Genomic DNA, 22,320 nt, shown 5'->3' with positions numbered 1-22,320 from the left:
TGCATGTCAAATAAATCATGATAATATGAGCGTGAGTAGTAGAATCACATGCAGAAAGTATATGAGGACCCACCACCATGATTCGCAGAATAACTTATTTGTGTTACTTCAGGGCTGTTATTTTACTAAATTGGTTAAACTGATTTCACGTCCTGTTGGTCTAATCTAAGTCGTTGTGTCCAAGCAAACGGCACTGTAGGCTACGAAAAGCACGATGAACTGCTCGAACGAATATGTCCGAACAATGGGTTCATTTTAAGATATTTAATAAACTATTAATGTTCCATGTCGTAACAAAACAGCACTTAAATTGTTTTTAAACAAAATTTATATTTTTTTAGCTAGTGGTTAAAGATATGTCTCTCAAAGTATACGGAAATATACCATTAGTCCACTTTAATCATTGCATTCAGATATTTAGTCTTGCCGAGACAAAGCCACGTGCTTTTCGTTAGGAATCGAACAGGCACCGAAGGGTTATACTTTCATAGTTTATTTTGCATCAAACATTTCTATGGCTATCTAATTTTCATTAGACATTATTTTGCTTGGGCTGTATCTAGCATTGCTTGAGTGTGTTTTGAAATTGCTTTCCACCAGAGTTGAAATGTAATTAAGTAAGCATTTTTACTTAATTATAGCTTAATTAAGACTTTTTATTGTTGCGTAATTGTAATTTAAAACAATTTTGATCCATATTACAATTCAGCTACATTTGGTAAGTTGCACGCATGATATCGGTACTTTTGTTGAGGCGCTAGTTGGGATTCAAAAGGGACTTCTACATTGCAACCTAAATAATCTTTATTAAATGCAATTCTACTTGTTTTTGATAAAATCAAAGTGTAACAAATCATCGATGTGCATGAACATTGAAACGTGTAATTCATTATATTTGGAGATAATTGTAGCTTAACTTGAAAAATTCAGAACAATGTAATTGAACTGACAACTGTGTAATTGATCCAACTTTCCTTTCCACATCAACCACGAGACGAATTTTTTCACAAAACCTGCTTGTTGTCACAATGAGAAAAACAAACCAAGTTGTGTTTTCAGACCGACATCAGCACTTCACATTTTTAATTTCAATTTTCGCTACTAGTCGATGAAAATTTGCGGGCTACCGCCACTTTTACGCGTTACGTTTGTCTTGGGTTGAACCGAGGGCCTTGTGCTGTATCGAAGCACTTTGTTGTGTTGAAATGACGGCCTAAAGGAATTCGATAAGCATGCATTTTTGCAAAATAATCGCAGAGTTTTTTCGAAAGTTTTGAAGCGAACATCCTGTTAAACCTCGCCAATGTTTCACATCAAGAATGTCTGGAAAGGAGTTTAATTTCAACGTGAAAGTAGCGAGTAGCGAAATTTCGATTGAAGCGAGTGTAGTGTTGCGCCCATCCCACAACTGCTACTTTGGGAAAAAGTATCGGCTGTACTTTAAAAAGTAGAGGTAGTTAGTAGCGTCGCTACAAAAGTAGCGCATTGCTGCTCACCTGAAATGACTCGGTTTAATCGAGACATGACGTCAATTGTTTTATAATGTTTGTTTGAAAGACTTAGACTATCCAAATTTAATCCAAACAGCATCGCGTGTTGCTTGGAACAGAGTTGCTGTGGGGGCAGAGTTTCCAATGAAGAATATATAAAACTAACAGTGATGAAGAATTTATTAGAAGGAACTTAACATTATTCGAAACATGTGTGGTCAACAGAACAACTTTGAGTAGTCACAAACGCACTTGAAGTTGACCTTATATTTCATACGATTGTGACATAACGGATTAAAAAATTGTTTTCGAAAGCTTCAAAACCACCAAAAAAAAGGTAGAAAAGCTTTCGAAAACAATTTCGAAAGCTTCAAAACCTTCAAAGAAATACAGTAGTCGTCCGGCCAGTGGTTGCACAAGCCCCTGCCCAAGTTTATATGAGATTCACAGTGGTGTTCTTCACCAATAAGCACAAACTTTGACAAATCGAAGAAGGAATCAACGCCAGAAGTGTAGACATGAAGCAAAACCTGCGGTTCCTGAGTTAGAGTAAAATCTAAACTCAATAAAAGTGCGTTGAAGTTAACAATAATACAACCCGACAACTATATATTTAACAAATAGATTTGGATTTTACAAAAAAAAACAAAAAAAAACAACAACGCATTATTGCGTCGCTCGTCATCTGCAAAGTTATAAACCTACTGCATTGTGAATTCCATCCTTATGCATGGTACAATGTAGTTGTAAGGCAGACAGCAAAACCCGTCACTTTTACATTGTTTCAACGTCTGCAGACGTTGAATCAATGTGCAAATGACGGATTTTGCTGTCTGAGAAGCAACGAAGTTTCAAATCACCAGCAAACTGAAACCAAAAACTGACGTCACAAGTTGCAAACAAACGAAAATGCAGGAAAATATCGACAGTAGAGTTTGTTTCCTACTTTCCGGCATAATTTTTTTTAAATCTATCGTGAAAAAGAATACGAAAGACTTGGAAATAAACAAACGTAAAATAGATCTCCAGTAAAGAAACAAATTTCACAGAATAAAAATTCATAAAAAAAACTTCAATCATAACTCATTGGTTTCTTGCTAATAAAAATAATGAAAAACGAATAATGTTGAATTGAAGAAAATAATTGAAGGTCACCTAGAAAGATTCGCTTGTGGTGTATAAAGTCTCAAGTATTATCAGAGACATATACGAAATACAATTTGGGTAGAGAGGTAACTCTTTTAAACCATAAACAGACATAACTAAGCAACAACACTACATTTAACATTATAAAAACAAAAAACAACAAGCGAACGTTTTCGGCTAGTCATATAGCCCTTTTCAAGCCTATAAGAAAAATACATTATATAAAGAATGCTAAAGAATAAATTTTGCTGTGATACTATATGATTCTTTAGCATTTCTTTCAATAATGTATTTTTCTTATAGGCTTGAAAAGGGCTATATGACTAGCCGAAAACGTTCGCTTGTTGTTTTTTGTTTTTATAATGTTAAACATATACGAAAGCTTTCACTTTAGTATGCAATACCATATATAACGCCTCAGTCACGTTTCATTGACGTAATGGTAGTTTGACTAAAGCCAAGTTAGTAAAGAACTGCCAAAAAACTGCTTCAAAATCGAAACACATTAAAACAACGTCTTTCCAGGCAATACATCACATGACAGTAGTTTGACAACAAAGTTGGATTGCAAAAAAAAAATTATGCCAGTGCCAAATAAACATCAAACAGTGGAAATTACAGTAAGTACTTCACTAAGCAATGCTCACACAAAGTGCGGATATGCAGTATGGAATGTCTGCGAACACGTTAGCACGGCGATTTCTGATAGCGTGGGTAAGTGTGCGAACGAGTAACTAACAATGCGATATATCAGAAAGCGTTGATCAACAGTGGCTTGGCAATAGCAGATGATCCCAGTTAGAAGATCAAGCCTTTTTTACATTGATTCAACGTCTGCAGACGTTGAATCAATGTAAAAAAGGTTTGATTTTCTGGCCGGGATACGTCAATGTACGTGTCAACTTAACGTCGTGCAACGTTGTACAAATGAAATAAGATATACTTTGAATATTGCGATAAAAATAACACTGAGATTGTCACTTCAGAACTCATCCGAAACAAGAACAAATCACTAACAAAACAAAAGTCAACAGATTTTCTAGTTCATGACTAAATATAGTGCTCCTCGAACCAAAATAACAGTTGCAGTACTCACAATTCTTCATTGACCAATGTACTCAGTTGCTGGAAATATCCAGAGAAGTAATACTTGTTCAGACTGATAGTGCGCTGTTGCTTATAAGCATTGTGGTTGTTCACAAGCAAAGTATAGCACGGATTGTGTGTAACAACAGGCTTAGAAAACTTTGTCGATTAGACGTTGTACTTATGGACATATATGTCCGTTCGATAGGTCGAACAGGGTTACAACTAGAGACCAAAGTTATTTCGACAATGCAAGCCTATGAATACAAGAGATAAACATTCCATTGAATTGACATGACAATTCTGTTTAAGCCGAAGAAAACAATTGAAAGATAAATTGGTTATCAGTACTGTATGTGTTGGTACAGGTGGCATTACACGTTAAAAGCAGGTGAGAAATATTCAGTAGATCCGGGTGTAAACGAAATTTACACGTATACGTCTTCGGCAGAATCAAGACTTAATCCACCGAGTCGCTGGAAGATATTAGAAGCTCTTGGTGCAGAATTTGAAGGTTTAGTAGACTTATTGGCATCTCCGCTTGACTGGGATCGCGCGTTGTGAGTTGGCGGAAGATCGTTGTTCTCACAAAGCAACGTGGAAATGGTCGAGATCTGTGTTTCCACTTTGTATTTTTGTAATTTCGGCTTGCTGAATGGTTCACCTTGGTTTGGATTGATGAGGCGGAAAGCAGTATGTGTGCTTGAGACTTTGGAGTGGACAGTGCCATCTTTCGCGCTTGTAATATCAGTAACATTGTTATTCTTTGGCAAGTTTCGTGGAGTTAGCTTATTAGCAATCGAACTATATTCATATTGGGGGGACGTACGCATGGAACTCGCAGCACTAGGGCTGGGTTTGTAGCTCCCCGATGAAGGGGACTCGACAAATTTGTGGCGTTCCTCAAGGCTCGATTTGGTGTCAAATTTCATGAAAATTTTCGAGCTGAATGAACTTGGTGATTTTTCATCGTCCAACGATTTAGAAAGGGAAGATTTTCTGCTTGAACTTGAACTTTCTTTTGACAACATGCTTTCAAACACAGACATGAACTTGTCAGAAGTTTTGCTTTCAGGGGGGGTTGACATTTCTCGCCGGGGGTTCACAACGCATACTTTCGTGTCCGAGTTGTAACTTTGGCGAACTATGTCATTTTCCGACCTCAAGTAATGTTTGGTAGGGTTTTTTGGAGACTGAATAGGGGAAGGAATCGTCAAAGGAGACCATGCACTCTTGCTAGGGCTTTTACTGTCGCTTTTCGTCAGGGAAGGTGATTTTGATTGAAGCATGTTTCCCAGTGATGTTGCAAACTGGAATTTCTTCGATGGACTAAATCCACCGCTAGGCGACGATGTACCAGATACGGGACTGGGCAGGAATGATTTCTAAAAACATTAAATCACTGAAAAGACATCTGGTTTTAAAACTAAGCCGTCAGTTAAGCTGCAAACTGATACAATTCTACAACTTAAAGTGGAATGTTTCGTCTGCATTGAAATGAGATGAATAACTTCTTTATTCAAAGCTTTGCCAATGTTCATCAAACAGCAATTTTCAATAGCAGCAATAAACTAAAGTTCAACTTCAAATAAATGAAACCGCTCTTTACCTTTACAATTTCGCGGTTATATCTCTCAACCTACCTGCACCATGACGGCCTTTGGAGCAATTAAACCGGAGCTTTTTGGAATTTGTGTGAAGGCTTTCGGTTCGTCTAGCGGTAGAATGCCGAAGTCGTCGTGAATCCCACTCTCTGACGCCTCTGTCGGATTTTTGCTTCCTTCACTCTCAACAGAACGGAACGACGCGTTGAAATCAACGCTGTCCATGGCGAGAATGCCACGAGGACCTCTCCTGTTGTAGTCCACCTGTAATTCACCCAAACGATAACAGTCTTTTATCGTGGTTTTTTGGTTATTACGTAAACGTTCGAAAAATAGCAGTCAATCATCCAGCCATCAATTAGCCTTTTTTACTTTGATTCAAGTCTGTAGATACAGTTCAACCTCGATGGCAAGCTGATGTTCAGCTTTCTTCTAGTTACTGTTGTAGTCCTCTGTTATTGGTATTAAGTAATAAACACTCTGATACAGTGATTTGAATACAACTTCAAAGATGCATTGCCTAAACGAATATTGCCTGATAAACATCACCTTCAAGCATTGATTAAATTCACTATTACAACTTTGATGACTACACCGTTTTATCGTATGACACGACTGGTATTCATGCTCCTACGACAACCGGCTTGTACCAGTTTCAACTGGCTTACTTTGCTAGGCATGGTACAAGCGTGAAGATGATGACCCTGACGTAAAGCTCCATCGAGAGGAAAGTGCTTGTGGTGGAAGTCATTTACGGATGAGTCAACACCCGCTATGTGTCCTGAAACAATTCGTTGTCATAAAATAGAAAAATATACGGCTGTTGTATTGCTGGACAAAAATGGTATGGATTGACCTTGTAAGCAAAACGTGGCGCCAGCAAACATTACTTTGTTACAGTCGTGGTGACAATCTTATCAAATGTTAATGAATGTATGACGTTTGGTTGACTTTTGGGCCACTGGCTAAGTTCAATTGACTATTTGATTTTTCGTCTTATTTTTTCGCAGCCGCCCTGTAACCAACGCAGTCAGGACCGAGTCATTGTTACGGGGAAATCCACGGTAGGGACGATCCCATGTTGGGTTGCAGTCGAATAAAAATTTCGAAAACGGTGATTTAATTTTTGTTTTTAAAGCAGTGTGGATCTGTCGCAGTGGTAAAGTGTCCACCATTCATCATAAATGCAACAACAATGATGATGCAAACCTGTGAATAGACAGCCACTAAAACACCTCAGCTGTTTTAAAGCAACAATAACAAAACACATCATTAAAATACTGCAACACGAAAGGTATATTACTTACCGAACAAAACATTTAAACTGTCGAACACGCTTTGGACTCTTCCATCCTTTGAGGTGGACGTGCTGTACAGTGTGACCTCCTCGTCTGTCATGTGAGATACTAGTAACCCTGCAAGGAGATGTCTGTTTAAGCACAAGTAGTTAAAGTGATCAACTCCATTACAGTGTCGTGGAATATTTTTCTTTTTTAAAGCAAATTAAGGGCAACCAGCTCTATACACAAATGTTAAGTTCAGAAAGTAACATTCGGTTTCATTATAGCATCTTTTAAACTAACGTCTGGCTTGTTCGATTATGAAACACATTGCAATGAAATAGCTTTATTATACACAATAAATATATGACTACATATGGTTACTTTACAATGTAGATATTAACGACCTGTTTCAGCCTGATGCTGCGAGTTCGTTGTGAAAATAGCGAATTGAACGAGCTTTCGGAACACAGTTCACATGGGTCCAACTCAAAATTTTCCTATTTTTTTATGATTGCATGCCAAAAAAGTCAAAAATTTTATGATTTTTTTGGCTATTTTATATTTTTTTATGATTTTTCATCAAAATTTTATGCTTTTTATGATTTTACATCAGAGCTCAATGTTTTGTTATATATATATATTTTTTAATTTTTCCTTTTATATCTTAAGCATAAGCAGCGACTACGGAAAAACAGTCAATGCAAATCATCATGTCAAAGTAAACATACAGCTTTTGAGTAGAAAAAAAAAACATATAATAATATTCTGTAAGCTTGTTATACAGAATTTTACATTATTTCAAAATGGTGAAATTGTTTAGCTCAGTACAAAAGTTTTGATTTTTACATGCTCAGTTCTCCGTCACAACTAAATTTTATGATTTTTTATGGTTGTATCTAGATTTTATGCTATTTCATGATTTTTTCCAAATCAAGCAAACTTTTATGATTTTATGCCGAGTGGGAGTGCTGAGTTTCCCAGTCATGCGCTATGACGAATGATCAAATAACACATCGTCATAGCAGATGCCTAGGGAACTGTGTTCCGAAAGGTCGTGCAATTCGCTATTACCACAGCGAATTTGCAGCATCAGGCTAAAACAGGTCGTTAATATCTACACTGTGAAGTATAAGCAACGACCATGTTGCTGAAAGCGAAACTCAATCTATTGCGTATATATGGTTATTGGTAAACGGTCATTTTGACCATGCAAACTCAAAAATGCGTGAAACGTGTCTAAGGAAACGTTGGTCACTATTACATCCACATCAGTCGTCATCCCTATTTTGTTTACAAAGTGCAGCTGTTTTTAAAACAATTTCAGAACAAACTGACGAGCAAAATGAACATAAGACAACCACCTAGCGTAGAGAGCAGTTGACTTGAGCCGTCAGTTTGCCAGATTTTTCGTCCAATCACGAACTGTTTACGCTTTGCTGCTCCAGTAGCCACGCTCCTTGTTTCAAGACCATCCTTGAGCAACGACTCTTCGATCCACACACACAGCGACTTGGCAGTGCGTGGAGAACAAGTAAGCTTTCCCAAGCTAGATAACGCTTCTTCATTCAAATCCAGGAAAGGCTTAAAGCTCTCAACAACGTTCTAAGTGCAAAAAACAGCAACTACTCAACGAACGTCTATATCAGAGGTCGCAAACGTACCTTGCCTGGCCAGACAATACACGATACTTGTACAATGTACGACACAAGAAAAACAATTTGCAAGAAATTGCGGTCACGAAAGTTTTTTGAACCTTGATTTTCGCACTATTTCGGACATGTCTTAATCCATCAAATGACAGCTGCAATGTTCTTACTACTGTATAACTACAAAATCTATGTATCACGTTCAGGACTGAAGCTTTGCCGATTCGATAGAATTCGCAGGCTCTCTCGTAGTCTCTCTCCATTAAGTGTTATTGTTATCTTTCCAACTGGCAGTGCACTTATTGCGCCATCCAATCAGATGATGTTATCTCATCACGTGACTCACGTACCCACCTGCAATGCCAATTCACTTCCAGGCTTTGGAAAGAAAACAGCATCTGGGATTCCAGCCATGTTGGAACGCAGCTCAAATCCGGCAGCAACAAACAGCTTCCTCCATCCTCGAGTGTCTCGCAATCTCTCGGATACACTCTCCTGGAGTGACAAGACAAAGACATGTTTGTATTTCCAACGTTCATTGTAGCTCGTGGCAATTTACATGCATATTAATTACCAAGACAGTAATATACTGTTATTTTTACATTGATGCAACGTCTGCCGAGTGTCTGGGTAGTCTAATAGTTTATCACACCTACATGGCTTTCAACTAATATTCACATAAAATAAATTTGAATGCTAACATTAAACATTGACTGTACGTACTTTAACATCAACATGTAGACATTGTCGTAGAAGAAAAACAAATATCAACGATAAGAAGCTGTTATTACTCACACCAAAAAGAACACGCAAATACTGCTGCAAATGTACTAAACTAGTATAGAACGATCAACAGCTCACGGATACCGACGCTTCACCACAATTACAAAAGTATACAATGGGCAGAGCTAGTCTCAAAGATTTCGTTAATTCTACAGCGTTTTTAATCCTTGCTAGTTAAATTGCACAAAAAATCGAACCTGTGACGTATACATCGGCACGTCGTCATCATTGGTTGAAGAAACGGGCTTCTGAACAGATTTGTCAATGAGATGAATTGTCAGCTTCAACGCTTCATGAACGAACACAGGTTCTCTCTGTATCACTTCGAACAAGGCGTGGTTAATCGAAAGGTCCCTTGCATCTAGTTGAATGTCTTGACCAATGAGGGAGAATCCCGCCCAAAAAGAAGGATGCTCGAACTGCTGGTTGCTACGCAGAGTTTCCATAGCAACGGCGAGAGCAGCAGTTGAAGAGCGGCCATTTAAAAGATGACTGTAGAAAGTTTGGAAGAGCATCTTGCTTGCAGTCTCGGGCACCGGCCACTTGGAGAATAAGACAGACTTTACCCCGGCGCCAAGGAACGACTGGACAAAACAAGACATTTTGTTGGAATATCGAGAAACGTTGACAAAGTGGCTCTCTGCTGAATGAAGATAAGGAGCTCCTAAAACCACTAATTTAGTGGCGGAAAGATCTAAACCAGCTATGTCCGGTCCAGTTAAAATAAATTTGGTTGTTGTCTCGACACTGATACTATCAGCAGAGTGTAAAAAATCTTCATCAGTTGGTGACGTACCGTTGCTGTTTGAGGTGGGAACTGTGGAGGTGTTGGCACTACCAACCACAATCCCGACAAGAGAAGCCCACGACATGTGGCAAGCAAAGTGCGCTATCTCACTGGAACCTAGCGTTGCCATGACAGCTTCCTTGTTTGCATCGGGACCAATAGTTGGCTCAATTCGAAAAATCTTACCAGTCGTGACGGCCTCTTGCTCGGCTGCTTGAGATGGACCCCAAGTTGTTCCAGGAAGAGAGTCAGAGAGATGAGGGTTGCCAAATGCGTTACATCGACCACAGATAAGTTGAGAGGTGCTGAGCGACAGAGGCTGATCCATGATGTGATGAAAAGAAGGAGAGACATTGATGACAAAGTTCTGTCCCAAAAAATGGTCGTTTGGCCTTTTCTTCAGCATGCAAAATGGCACAAGCAACAAATCTCCCTCTGCCACAAGCACAAGCCTTGGAAGAAACGTTTGTTTTGCGCAAGATTTCAATAGTTTTTCGGTTTTTGAAATGAGTAACTCATACAAAATGTAAAACGGCTGCTTGTCTTTAAATTTAGCCAAATTGAGTGGATACTTAGCCCAAGGCAAAAGACATCCATTTCCAGTGCTGATGTGTTCTTGGCTGTAGCGGCAATTGTCTTGAGCTTCAAGCATTTGCAAGTGAAGGATGGATTCCGCGTCTTCACATTTTTTGTGTGTGTAAGAAGTGCCTTGACCACTGTCTGAATCCACATCCCCAGACGATATTCCAAGTGAATTTTGCAAGTCGTAAAGAATTTTGTTCAACACATGCTTATTGTCTTCATGGTTATTGCTGCTTTCCTCGGAGGCATCCAATAAGGAAGTACATCCCACATATGTGAGCTCCCCATTGGGTGATATGAACCACTGAAACAAATAGCCTGCATTCACAGTGTAATAGATGACAGTGCATGATTGCGAAATGGCGTATTCGCTCATTTCTTCGACAGTGACGTGCTTTTGAATTTCTTTTCCAGGTTTCATCCGGCACAGCCGTTCAGGAAAAGATCGCGACTTTTCGGCAACGTCCAACGCGACTTGATGGTGGCCGCTCTCACAGAGAATGCAAATTAATGCAGAATAGCATTTGGTAAGTGTCTTATAATTGTTCAAGACCGGCGTTGGGGCAGTCTCGTCATCGGCCGAAGAAGCCGAAGCAAAACTTTCTATGCAGACGGACTCGGCCATTTCGACGGCTTTGGCCAAATGAACGGTTGCAGTCTGGGGGTCTTTGCACGCCCACATGGCGATGCCAAGATCAAGCACAGTCATGATCATCTCTTCGTTCTTGTTGACGCCATGACACAACAACATCGCTTGTTGGAGAAGCAATACCGCTCTTGAATAATCTTCTGCTGGTAAGCGAAGAGAGTTTCTAAAACCAATATTTCATTTTATTGTTTTAATTTATATTATCTTTATTTTGTTTTTATTGTTAATACGCCCCAGACAAAAGCACCAGCTACTCTATGCGTTACGATAGATTCATGGCTGGATAGATACAATGAAAAAGATAGCAAAAGTTTGTAGTGACTAAAGCGTCTATATAAATAGCTGTTTTGATAATTAGGCACAAATCTGTAAAATACCATGGCGACAAAATGCAACAATACCCGTTACGTCGACGGAAATAGGTTCCAAGAAGTGACATAGCTACTTCATGGTGGGTTTGATTCATGTAACATTCATCGTTGTTTGTTCTATTCCAACAAAGACGCTCGCCAGAAATGCTGAACTCAAACGTCTGCATAGCTTATATTCTTTGAGAGTATAGCAACTGTCGCATTATTATTGTGCGCATACAAACGTGGCTTACAGATCATGCTATTCGAATATTAGAAGAAAAAAAACTATAAACCCACCTTCCGATTCCGTGGAGAGCTGTCAGTTTTGCTTCCTCGTCGTTTTGTTCTTTGGCAATGAACAAGAATTGTTCCTGGCGAGGTATTGCCGCTGCGAAGTCTCCCATTTGTTCGTAGGTCGCCGCAATGTTACCAAACGCCCTGCCTTGACAAGGTCTGTTGTCGCTTCTCTGCGCGACTTCCAAGTCGAGGTTGTGGAACGTCAAAGCTTTATCGTAGTCTTTCATCAAAAGGTAGACGCTTCCCAGACCACAGGCAGCGTCACTTTTCATATTTTCATCGTTCAATTCAACTCCGATTCGCATCTGCTGATTCAAGCAGTAAATCGCGTCTTCGAACTTTTCAACAAACGAGTACAAATAGCCGAGTTCTCCGTAAGCAGCCGCGATGAGCCGAGGGTTGTCAATTCTTTCGCACGCGGTCAGACGCTGCTCGCAGTAAGATATCGCGCTTTTGGTTTTTCCCAACTGTTGCAGAGAGATACTGAGACCTTTGCACGATCTTTGAATAAGAGACAGATTTTTCAACTCGTTCGATAAAGTGAGGGAAATCTGATTGTAGGCGATCGCTTCACGAAACAACGCGAGAGCTTCACAGCAGTCTCCGACGTTACAGTAAGCTCTACACTTCTCTAACCTCGCTGATTTCGTGTACAATCCTTCTAAAAGTTCTATTTGGCTTTCAAACGCCGTTTTCGCTCTGGGAAATGCTTGGAGATTGGTGAAAGTGATGGCTAGATTCCCCCAAGCCTGCGCTTCTGTGAGAGGGTCTTTGTTACTTTTACTGAGCTCTAACTGTCGCTCATAGCAACCGATAGCCTCGGAGTAACGTCCTAGCGCAGTCAACGTGGCACCGTACCTTCCCTGAGCCTTGTATTCGTTCTTCGGATCTTTGACTACGTTTGCGTAAACGTCGGTTTCTTTGGCATGAAGTTCTGCCGCTTGTTCGAGCTGGCCCAGGGAACGAAGAGCGCCACCTAGCGAAGAGCATGCTTGCGCCAGCAAAGCAGGATCTTTGTGTTGTTCTGCCAAGGTTAGCTGCTGCTGGTAGAATCCGGCGGCTTGTTCAGGCTCTTTTTTCGCTGTGTATATGTCACCGAGGTTACCAAACGCTTTGAAAGTTCCGCGTGCGCTGTTGAGCTCAGTCGACAAGCAAAGGAACTGATTCTGGCAATCGAACGCGGATTCGTAGTCGGCCAGCGCTTTCTTGGCCAACCCGAGGTTGCAGTACGCTCTTGCCATGGCAACCTTGTCTTGGCATTCCGTTGCCACGGCAACACTCCTTTCGTAGCAAGACGTGGCCTCGTGAAAGTCATGCAAAGAGAAGCAAGCGAATCCAAGGTTGTACAAAGCACGACCCTCGCCGGACTTGTCAGGAAACTCAGCGACCAGTTCAAGATATTTTTTGTAAAACTCAATGGCCTGACAGTACTGGTTCAGTGTGTTGTAAAAGTTTCCCAAGTTCATCAGAGCTCTGGCTTCATTTGATTTGCTGGATATTTCTTTTGCCAATTCATATTGGCTTCTGTAAGCAAAAAACAAAATTCTTAAAAATAAAACATAGTGTCCACGTATAAAACAGCAGGATTTCGTACAATTGAAAGGTATTTGAATGTCTGATAAAATGAAAAATCGTTTATATTAAAACCGCTTACATTTTTGAAAAAGAACGTTGTCCTAAAACACAGTCACAAAACATTGCCGAAACATAGCGAAACGTTCACAGTCACAATTTGCCAAATCACATTAAAAGCATCTGGATTTCAAGACCAGTCACAAGAGCATTTCAGAAATCGAAAGTGTCACAAAACTTATACTACTACTGCAACCAACAGCAGAGAGAATAACATACTTATAGTGGTAGAGAGCCTTTTCATGTACTTGCAAAGCTTGGTAGGCCACTGCTAGATTTCCATGCGTGCTACACTCTGATTCTTTGTCATCAATGCTGTGCGATATCTCCAGTTCTTTCAGGTGGTGAATGACAGCCTACGTTGTTAAATGCAGAGTTGGCAAATTAATGAATCGTTTTTTTCACAAGAATACGTCCTTCAAAAAAGCAAGCAGACTCCGCTGTTAGAATTCTTTGTTTATGTGATGCACACATGAGGCTATTTCTAAAGATATGGCCGTTACTGTAGTCTTATGAAACCTGTCCATCAACCAGTGACGTAACGAGAGGTTTGTTACATGGAAATTTGGCTAAAGTGCCACCCATTGGCCATTTTGATACAAGGACAGTAAATTTTGGCACGTTTGGTGTAAAGCAGCCGCAAAGGCTGATACTCTAGCACTAGCCTGTGAAACAATGTAGAGAAAATTGTTGCAGTGTCATAACAGTTAGTTGAGGAGCAAAGCAGAAGAATAACTAAAGAATGTCACATATTTTCGTCACCAATAGACAGACCTGTTCATACAATCCTGAAGCACTGTACGCGTTCCCAATATTTCCGTACGCTCTTCCTTGGCCCGCAGTGTCTTCAGTAAGGATCGCAAGCCTGAGGCATTGCGCTTGCAACTTGAGCGCCATTTCGAAATCTCCTATCTGGAAACATTTCAGACAGACACAAAGTGAAAAGCATAAAGTAAAAACATCTACATGATTGGGCTGACGTCATGGCGGTCTATACTACTGGCCATCCCAACGTGGCAACAGCCAAATAATGTGGGGGCCTATACGAAAATTCAATTTACCAACTGAGATAAGTGTTACAACATATAATCAGCAATTTTTATTGGTCAAGTAATGTTTTTGAACCTAAAAATTGTAAATACAGTGCCAAAAGGTAATTAAGATGTAGTAATATTATTAAATAAGTGGCAAGAAAGCAGGACAATAGCTACATGTTAAGAATACAATGAGAATCAAGATATCAACAGAATCAAGGTACACGAAATCAAGAGTGACCCAACTTTCAATACACTCAGTATGTTAAAATATTCGTTTTCTAATCCAGAAGTATTTGTTTGTTAGTAATAAATCATGCAAAGACGCCTTTTCTACGCCTAATATCTGTTAGTTGCCAAAACGTAATAGGCCCCCACATTATTTGGCTGTTGCCACGTTGGGAAGGCCAGTAGTATAGATCGCCATGGCTGACGTGTATTCATTAAATGTTGTTGTAATTGCAACAAGCTTTGTTAGTACAGAGCTAAAGTTTTAAAAACGCTTGGATGTCACAGATGTTGCTTAAAGAACTACAACCACTTCCTGCATTGATTATTCTCTAATCTTGAATAGGAACTTCTGATCTTAAACCAAAATTGATTTTTATCAACCACTTGAGCGCAGTTTCAAGACCGACAGAAATATAAACATTAAGCTAACTATTGTTATTAAATTGCTAAGTCTGAAATGACTCTGGTTTCTCTCACCTGATGGTGCACAATGCCGAGGTTGGCACAAGCTCGGCTTTCAAGAGTCTTGTCCTTGGTTTCAAGTGAAATTTCTAACAGTTTTTCATAAGTAGTCAACGCAGTAGATGAATCACCTGGAAATAGTCATCGTCACAAAACAGAATCACTTAAATTCAGCATGCACTGCTTCCAAAGCCATCACAAGGAATTGAAGCCCATGGTGCGGGTCCAAAAATTAAACGTAAATTTCAAACTGTTGTCAGAGACTTCCAGACTAACCCACTAAATCGCACCCATGTTGTGCAATGAAATAACAGGCAATAGGTTGAAGTTTACAAACTTTATGTATTTGAACGGATACGTTTCCCTAAAACGCAAGTGACATGATTCGTGTGCAAATGCACAAACACAATTGTGGATTTCAAGGGGGGAAAGGAGATATTCGCGCGTCACTGCTGCCAGGGTGTCACAAAAGGAGATTGTCCCCTTCCTGTCATAAATTTTCCTCCATTGTCACAAAGGTACATTCATGACATAGTTGCTTGAACATTAAACAATAAAATTTTTTTCACGAATTCATGCATGGTTTGACTTTGCCCATGTCAGCAAACCTTGTGAGTGTAAACAAGTTTTCGTAAAATTACCGAGATGTCTTGCAGTGTATCCGAGTGATAGGAGTGCTTTGACTTCATTCGCAATGTCATGGAGTTGTTTGCTTATCTCAGCAGACTTTCTAAGATAGGCAACTTCTTCGTCTGACCTTCATTTCAACAAAAAATAACTTTATTATTATAATCATACATAAGTAGAGTTCGGAACAATGCATGAAATTCACAACTATAAGTGTAAGAAAAATTGAATCAAACGTAAATCATGAGCCTTGACAGTATGTGCAAATGTCAGCACAGTTTCAGAACTGTTGTTGATTTTATAAATGATACACAATTTAAAAGGTTTCAGTTATGACACGGAAACAGAGTTAAACACAGTATCAAGGGACCCACTTCTTCATTTTGGAGTAGACAGCTGCAAGATCAATGTAGATCAGCGCCTCTTCCCTCCCTCCGTCCTTATTGCTTCCCTTAGAGCACAAAGTCAGCCTCTCCTGTTGGCTTAGAAGAGAACCGTGGTGATCCCCGAGAGCTAGATATGATTGCGCAACCTTTCCCAGCTCGCGACACTGCATTGTGACATCACCGGCTTCCTTGGCAACGCCAAAGGCCTTTTGATGGTGCAACAACGCACTCGTATGGTCACCCATTTTGTCATAGACTGATCCCAGTCCACTGTGGGAATTTCCGACCAGTTGCTTGTTCTGAACATTTAAAAAGAATTGATTGTGATTATCAAATGTAATTACTTGAGTTTTTATTTAAAGAAGTTTCAGTAGTACAGCTAAGCACACTATCACCCTAAAGTCATTGATGCTGAGCAGAAAAAAACCAATGCCGTTTTATGAACCTGTGGTTTGACACCCCGCTTAAGCTGATGCTTAAAAGTACCATTTTTCTCAACCTATGTACTACAAGAAACTGAGTGAGCGTAGTTGCTGAAAAAAAGCAGTCGCAAGATAAAGAAACTGGTCATCATACGCTCATTAGTGCTGAAGACCGAGTAACTGAGAGAAACTTGTTATTTCTGGAATACCTGAGCATGAGCCATCAAACATGCATCAACCGAACAGGCGGCTATGAAGTACCCACATCTATGAACTTAAATACTGTAATAGTAGAATTATCGACACTTGCAGCTGTAAAAACGTCTACAGACAAAAGGCGTTTCAGCAATTGTTTCGGTTTTTCAAAACATCTTGAAAAAAAAAACTATCGTAATCTTATTAGTAAGTTGATCCAATAAAAGCAATGAGACGTGTATATTTGTAGAAAGCTGGGCCCAGGAAGTAATACAGGAAACAGTACGAGCGCATATGATGTTAACAAGATTGCTCAAATAGTGAATGGAACGAGGACTAAAGATTCGCAGTGAGGCACTATAGAAGATTGCATTGTCAATAAAGACGTTGTTTGTTATCGAAATGAATGGTAGACATCGTTTCAACTGAAGATTTCAATTACGGTTTTTCGTCTGATTAAAAGCCTCAATATGGAGACTCCACAGTGGAGGGAGCCTTGCCGTCGATCTTACAAGCATTCGTGAGTTAGCTGCGTGTTGCCTGCTTGGTGGTAAAACGACAAAGAAAGCTGGCAGCGATCAGGAAATCGTCGGTTTCAAACCCATCGAAAGACAAGCTTCAATGTGAACATTAAATAAGCTTTTCAACCTTTATCAGCAGGTTCGAACACACAAAAGAGTAAGGAAATGAGGCATCCTAGCGTTACCTGCAACTTCTGAGCGATTAAAAGTTGTTTCTTGTAACAAGCGAGGGCTTCTTTATATTGGTTCTGGTGGTAGTAAGCAGCACCAAGGTTTCCATACGCTCTACATTCACCAGGAGGATCAGCAAGCTCCTGTGATACCTTCAAATCTTCCCTCATATAATGAATAGCCCTTTGAACAAGCCATGTAAACCGTTAAGTTTAAAATTAAGCAAAGCCATTGCCACTTGACGTGTGAACGAGCCAGCAGCTACAAGGGATTCGGAATCGCATTTATCTAAATAAAACTAAATAGCCTCCGTAATTAACAGTTTATAAAATAGAAACGTTGCTAAGATTTAAATTCCCTAACTTGCAAAGAAGTTATTAGCGTGGATCATAGAGTGTAATATCTTAATTAAAATTACTGTAAAAACTTGTAAATGCAATACAATAGTTTTCTAAAGTTTGTTGATTTAAGTGTAGTCATCGCATGTAGTTAGTATTTAAGATTAAAAGTGGCTGATATAACTTTCAGTAGCAACTCAACATTACGGGATCATGCGCAGAGAACTCTGATATGTTAGTTCTACAGCATTTAATTGGATAGTGCAGCCAATGGATTTTCTTTGAAATCATTTGTCATTTGATTAAAGTGGATGACTTAGTAAATTCTTCTGCCCATTCTCTTGGTGGATGTTGCGTTTTTGGTTAGTTTTGATTGATTCAACCAAGTCTAAGCACGATAAACAATCGATAGAGCAAAAAAGGTTAAATTTCTATATGACAGCGGTTTAGGAAAAACATCAATACTTTTCATCCATTTCTATTGATTTTTTTTCTAAGATGGTCCGTCAGAGCATTTTCTGGCGTGAAACTTGTTTTTGTCTTTCAAGGGAACAAATTGGCAAACAAAAAATTTAGACTTTAGCCTAGCGTTTGATTCGACGTTTCACTAAAGTTTGGGTGAAACATCTACAGGAGAATAGTTTTAGTCATATGCCGTGTCAAGTATATAAACAATTCCTGCCATTTATCTTACTCTACAATATGACGCAAACATTCCATAACAAAACATCTTTTTTACATTTCTACAAACGTTCACATGATACTTAACATCGGAATACCTGTCATAGTTTTCCAATGTCCATAACGCACTGCTCAGTGCCGAGAATACTGATCCTTTGAGCTTCAAGCTACAAGTGTCTATTGTTACTGCGCATTCCAGTACCTACAACAATGAAAAGATAGTTGTGTATACTATGACATACCACTTCTTTATGGATGTTTCTCAACAATTCATATCATGATTGGTGAAAGATTCAATTGGCTGTAAAGAAGGAATGATAAGTTTATTGTTTAGTTTCGACAAAAAGATTCTGAATTCATTGAAAGAAATTATATGACGTAACTATCAGGGAAAGGGTTTTAGCTTCCAAACCAATAAACAATTCGACTTGGACTAAAAATTACCTGGGTTATTGTACCAATGTATTCATAATAAGAAAGTTCAAATCATAGTGTATCTAAAAGCGCCCTTTGAACAAGCCATGTGGCATGGCTTGTTCAATACGCGGCATGTTGAAGTGATTAAGAAATAACAAAAATCCAATAAATAAGATGCCAATAAAAGAAATCGATCCTAAAAAATGCAGATTGACTGGATCCAAGTTTGACCACATGGATGCAGAGAATGTGCTGATAAAATATGGATGCACAAAAGTGATTAAAAAGTAAATGATCACCAGCGTTGGCGTCGATTTTTTACTAAAGTAAGCCAATTCCAGGGGGGCGAGAATTTCTAGCTAATTCTGAAAGTAATTTCTAAAAGTTGCCCATTTTCAGCCTAAACGATTATAATGCACTATTTGTGGACCCGCATGTCAGTCCGTCGCGATTGACGCGCAAAATTGTGCGCGTTATTTAATTGAGTGTAATTGAATAACGTTGACCACACGCCATGGAAGACACACAGCCTTCTAATTTGGCGCCGGCAATTGACAAATTATTAGGCAAATGCTGAAGTAGCCTAATCGTACAAAATATGAATTGCGTCCGCAAAAAAAAAGGTTCAACGCAAATTTCGAACATAGTGTTAATTATCCAGGCAACAAAATCCGTTTAATCAATGTAAAAATGACTGATTTACAGGCCGGAAAAGTCCATGTTCCCCCTTATGCTGTATCATACTGTATAACCTTTATATGCTTGTGCTTTGTAAAGATTTCATTTAGTGCTAACAAGTGACACAAATGCAAATAGCAGCAATGAAAGCTCAAGAGAAATACGACGAGTGGCACTAAAAGCACCTGAAGTGTCATTATTTACGATTCCAACAGAGCTGTATACAATGAGTCACTTAGCCAGCTCCATTTTGAAGGGAGCCTGGGTGAATCTACAGTTTCCGGCCACAAATGCTGAGTATTTTTGTGTAAAGTACTCTACTCCAAACTTTAAGTGACTGAATTGTTACTGTTAGACACACGTTCGCCAATCATTGAATCAACACCAACACAAACTCTTGACGTGGAATTTTCACCCCAAGCTGTCAATCACATCTCCATTGATTTAACGACCGACAATGAAACAATCGTTACAACAGTGATGGCTTCAAAACTCAAGAATTATAAATGATCCATCAGTAGTCAGCAGATATTTTACCATCTCATTCAATGACAAGCGCTCGGTTTACATAACAGTCGAATAAAAATACTTGAAATTGATGCGTTAGTCTTAATAGAATGATAAAACTTTGTTGAAAAGTTCTGACATTAGAGTTAGACAATGGAGTCAAACAGAGAACTGTCCTCAAAGAACATGCTGAATTGGACTGCCCCAAATTGATTTTGTCATTGTCTCTTTTACGAAGGTTAACTAAAAGCAAACTGTAGATGTAAAAAATAGTAAAACCTCAACAGCTGAAGTCGAATCGTTGTGAGAGAGCAAATCTTGACCAATCACTGACGTCACCACAAATGGATTGTTTTCTAAATTCATTTCCTTCAACTGAGCCATTACAGGTTCCAGTGTGACTGAAATGATATGAAAAAATGTAATGCAATGCACATATTATAGCCTTGTTTCTACTAGTCAATTTTAATTTCTAAAAATGTCAACAAAAAAAACGAGAAAAAATGAGACAGAGAAGGTCGGAGTCAAAAAAAAAGAGATGGATAAAAGGGGTAAAGACTGGGAAAGCATAGCCATTGGCCACCCTACTCGGCCTACTGATAAGGACAAAACTGACACATTCACTTTGAGCCTTATTGGTTTGAACCATGCATAGAATTGCGATTATTTCCTATTAATGGCATGTTGTGAAAAATTCCATACAATTGCTGCTACTTTCTTTTTGGAAACAGGTACGATAAAAAGGAAAACATTAAGTCTCTAGAGCTTTATTCAAACCTTTAAGAGGAGATTTCAGCGCGGTATCAATCAGGGCCCGAAGAAATTTGAAATTCTTTAAATCTATTGACATTCCTTTGGCAAATGCAACCAGTGCTGGGTTGTATCGCTCCATGCTTCGTAAGGCCATGCCAAGACGAAAGTAACCCTTCAATAAAGCATTAACATGCTGTTACACATTTTAATTAGTAGTGCGACAAAATTAAATTTTTACAATGTTGCTAAACAGTAAAGAACTGAACATATACAATAATAAATCAATAATAATGAATTACCTTGCTTTATGAGATGAAATTAGTTTATCTCTGGTACTTGACTATAAACTTATGCTTAAGTAAATCTCAAAAAGAGTAGTGAGTACCATACGATATTATAAAATATTCATATGTGGGAAATGAAATTTTCAAATACCAATATTATATACTTATTAGCAAAAGTTTTGTGTTTGGTCAAACTAAAAAAATGACTTTTAACTTTGAGAAATAAAAAACTTTAAAACATTTAAAGTTCAAAATTTAAAAGCTTGATCAATGTCAAAATAACATTCTGCAAGCTCTCTTAAAATCAAAATTATTATCCTTATACATCAAAAATATATATATGTTTTTGACAATTTGACACTAGGTTGCCACAACAGAAAAATTAGTTTAGTACGGTACATACAGTATATTAATATGTAATGTAATGTTTAGTAATGTATATTAATATGCAGAAATATTGCACAATATAATGGAAGATATTCATTTGAAAAACATAATCTGCAACGGAAACAAAAAATCACAATTTTAAACTACATTTTGTCATTAATCTGTTAAATTGTTGTACTTAACACTCAATGCAAATCTGTTGGACATACGACAATCTGGCATACTAGCGACAATTTATACAAAAGTCAGATAATGTTAAATAATGGTCAATAACCTACCTTGGCATAGCATGGGTCAAGCGTTACTGCAGCTTGTGAATCTTTCAGAGCCTCTTCATACTTTTGCAGATAAAATTTTGCAACAGAACGATTTCCAAACAACACAGGGTTACTTTCATCCAACGCAATTGCTTTAGTGTATAGTGTTTCTGCTTTCATGTAATCACCACAGTTATATGCCAGTTCTGCATCTTGAATGCAGCTAATTACAGAACTTTTAATTTCTTGTTTATTCATTGTCAAATTACATTAAGAGTCATGTTTGCCGTGTTAATAAATGCTGCCTAAAGCTTACTCTAGTTAACATAAACCCAAAGAAAGTTCTGCAAAATACAAAGTTATTACAAGCTAACAGCATTGAAGTAACAATAATTTAGTAGTTATTTGAAGTTTGGTTTGCAGGAAAGTTGGGTACACGACATTTTGATGCAGCCAACATGACAAGAGACAATTACCCACAGCCGCAACAGGAAACATCTCACCTTGTAGGGTAGTCTACACTTATGTTATACTTGTGTTTACCAACGTTTCATTTTCACCACAAGTTTTTTCACTTGACACTTGCTGGAACGTAAGAGCTTTCCAATCAAAATTTGAAGAAAGAAAACAC

The 22,320-nt window shown here is 38.6% G+C and overlaps 1 protein-coding gene across 1 annotated transcript; it reads right to left on the bottom strand.

Moving 5' to 3' along the window:
- Positions 1 to 1,052: 1,052 nt before the first annotated feature.
- On the bottom strand, positions 1,053 to 21,947 carry LOC145772471 (uncharacterized). The gene is made up of 18 exons (XM_082584347.1): positions 21,711 to 21,947; positions 20,786 to 20,933; positions 20,288 to 20,409; positions 18,505 to 18,608; positions 17,402 to 17,570; positions 16,067 to 16,377; positions 15,707 to 15,822; positions 15,081 to 15,196; positions 14,113 to 14,250; positions 13,558 to 13,694; positions 11,707 to 13,230; positions 9,236 to 11,219; positions 8,610 to 8,750; positions 7,971 to 8,211; positions 6,634 to 6,741; positions 5,995 to 6,107; positions 5,366 to 5,590; positions 1,053 to 5,107 (listed from the first exon to the last, which is right to left on the bottom strand). The coding sequence occupies exons 1-18, from the start codon at positions 21,945 to 21,947 to the stop codon at positions 4,151 to 4,153; spliced, it is 6,891 nt and encodes a 2,296-aa protein (XP_082440473.1). The 3' UTR covers positions 1,053 to 4,150.
- Positions 21,948 to 22,320: the final 373 nt, after the last annotated feature.

The sequence above is a fragment of the Aplidium turbinatum genome, chromosome 6, assembly GCF_918807975.1.
Source record: "Aplidium turbinatum chromosome 6, kaAplTurb1.1, whole genome shotgun sequence".
In the NCBI taxonomy this organism is placed as follows: domain Eukaryota; kingdom Metazoa; phylum Chordata; class Ascidiacea; order Aplousobranchia; family Polyclinidae; genus Aplidium; species Aplidium turbinatum.
Note: the sequence above shows the minus strand (reverse complement) of the source record. Positions and strands in the feature narration are given on the sequence as shown.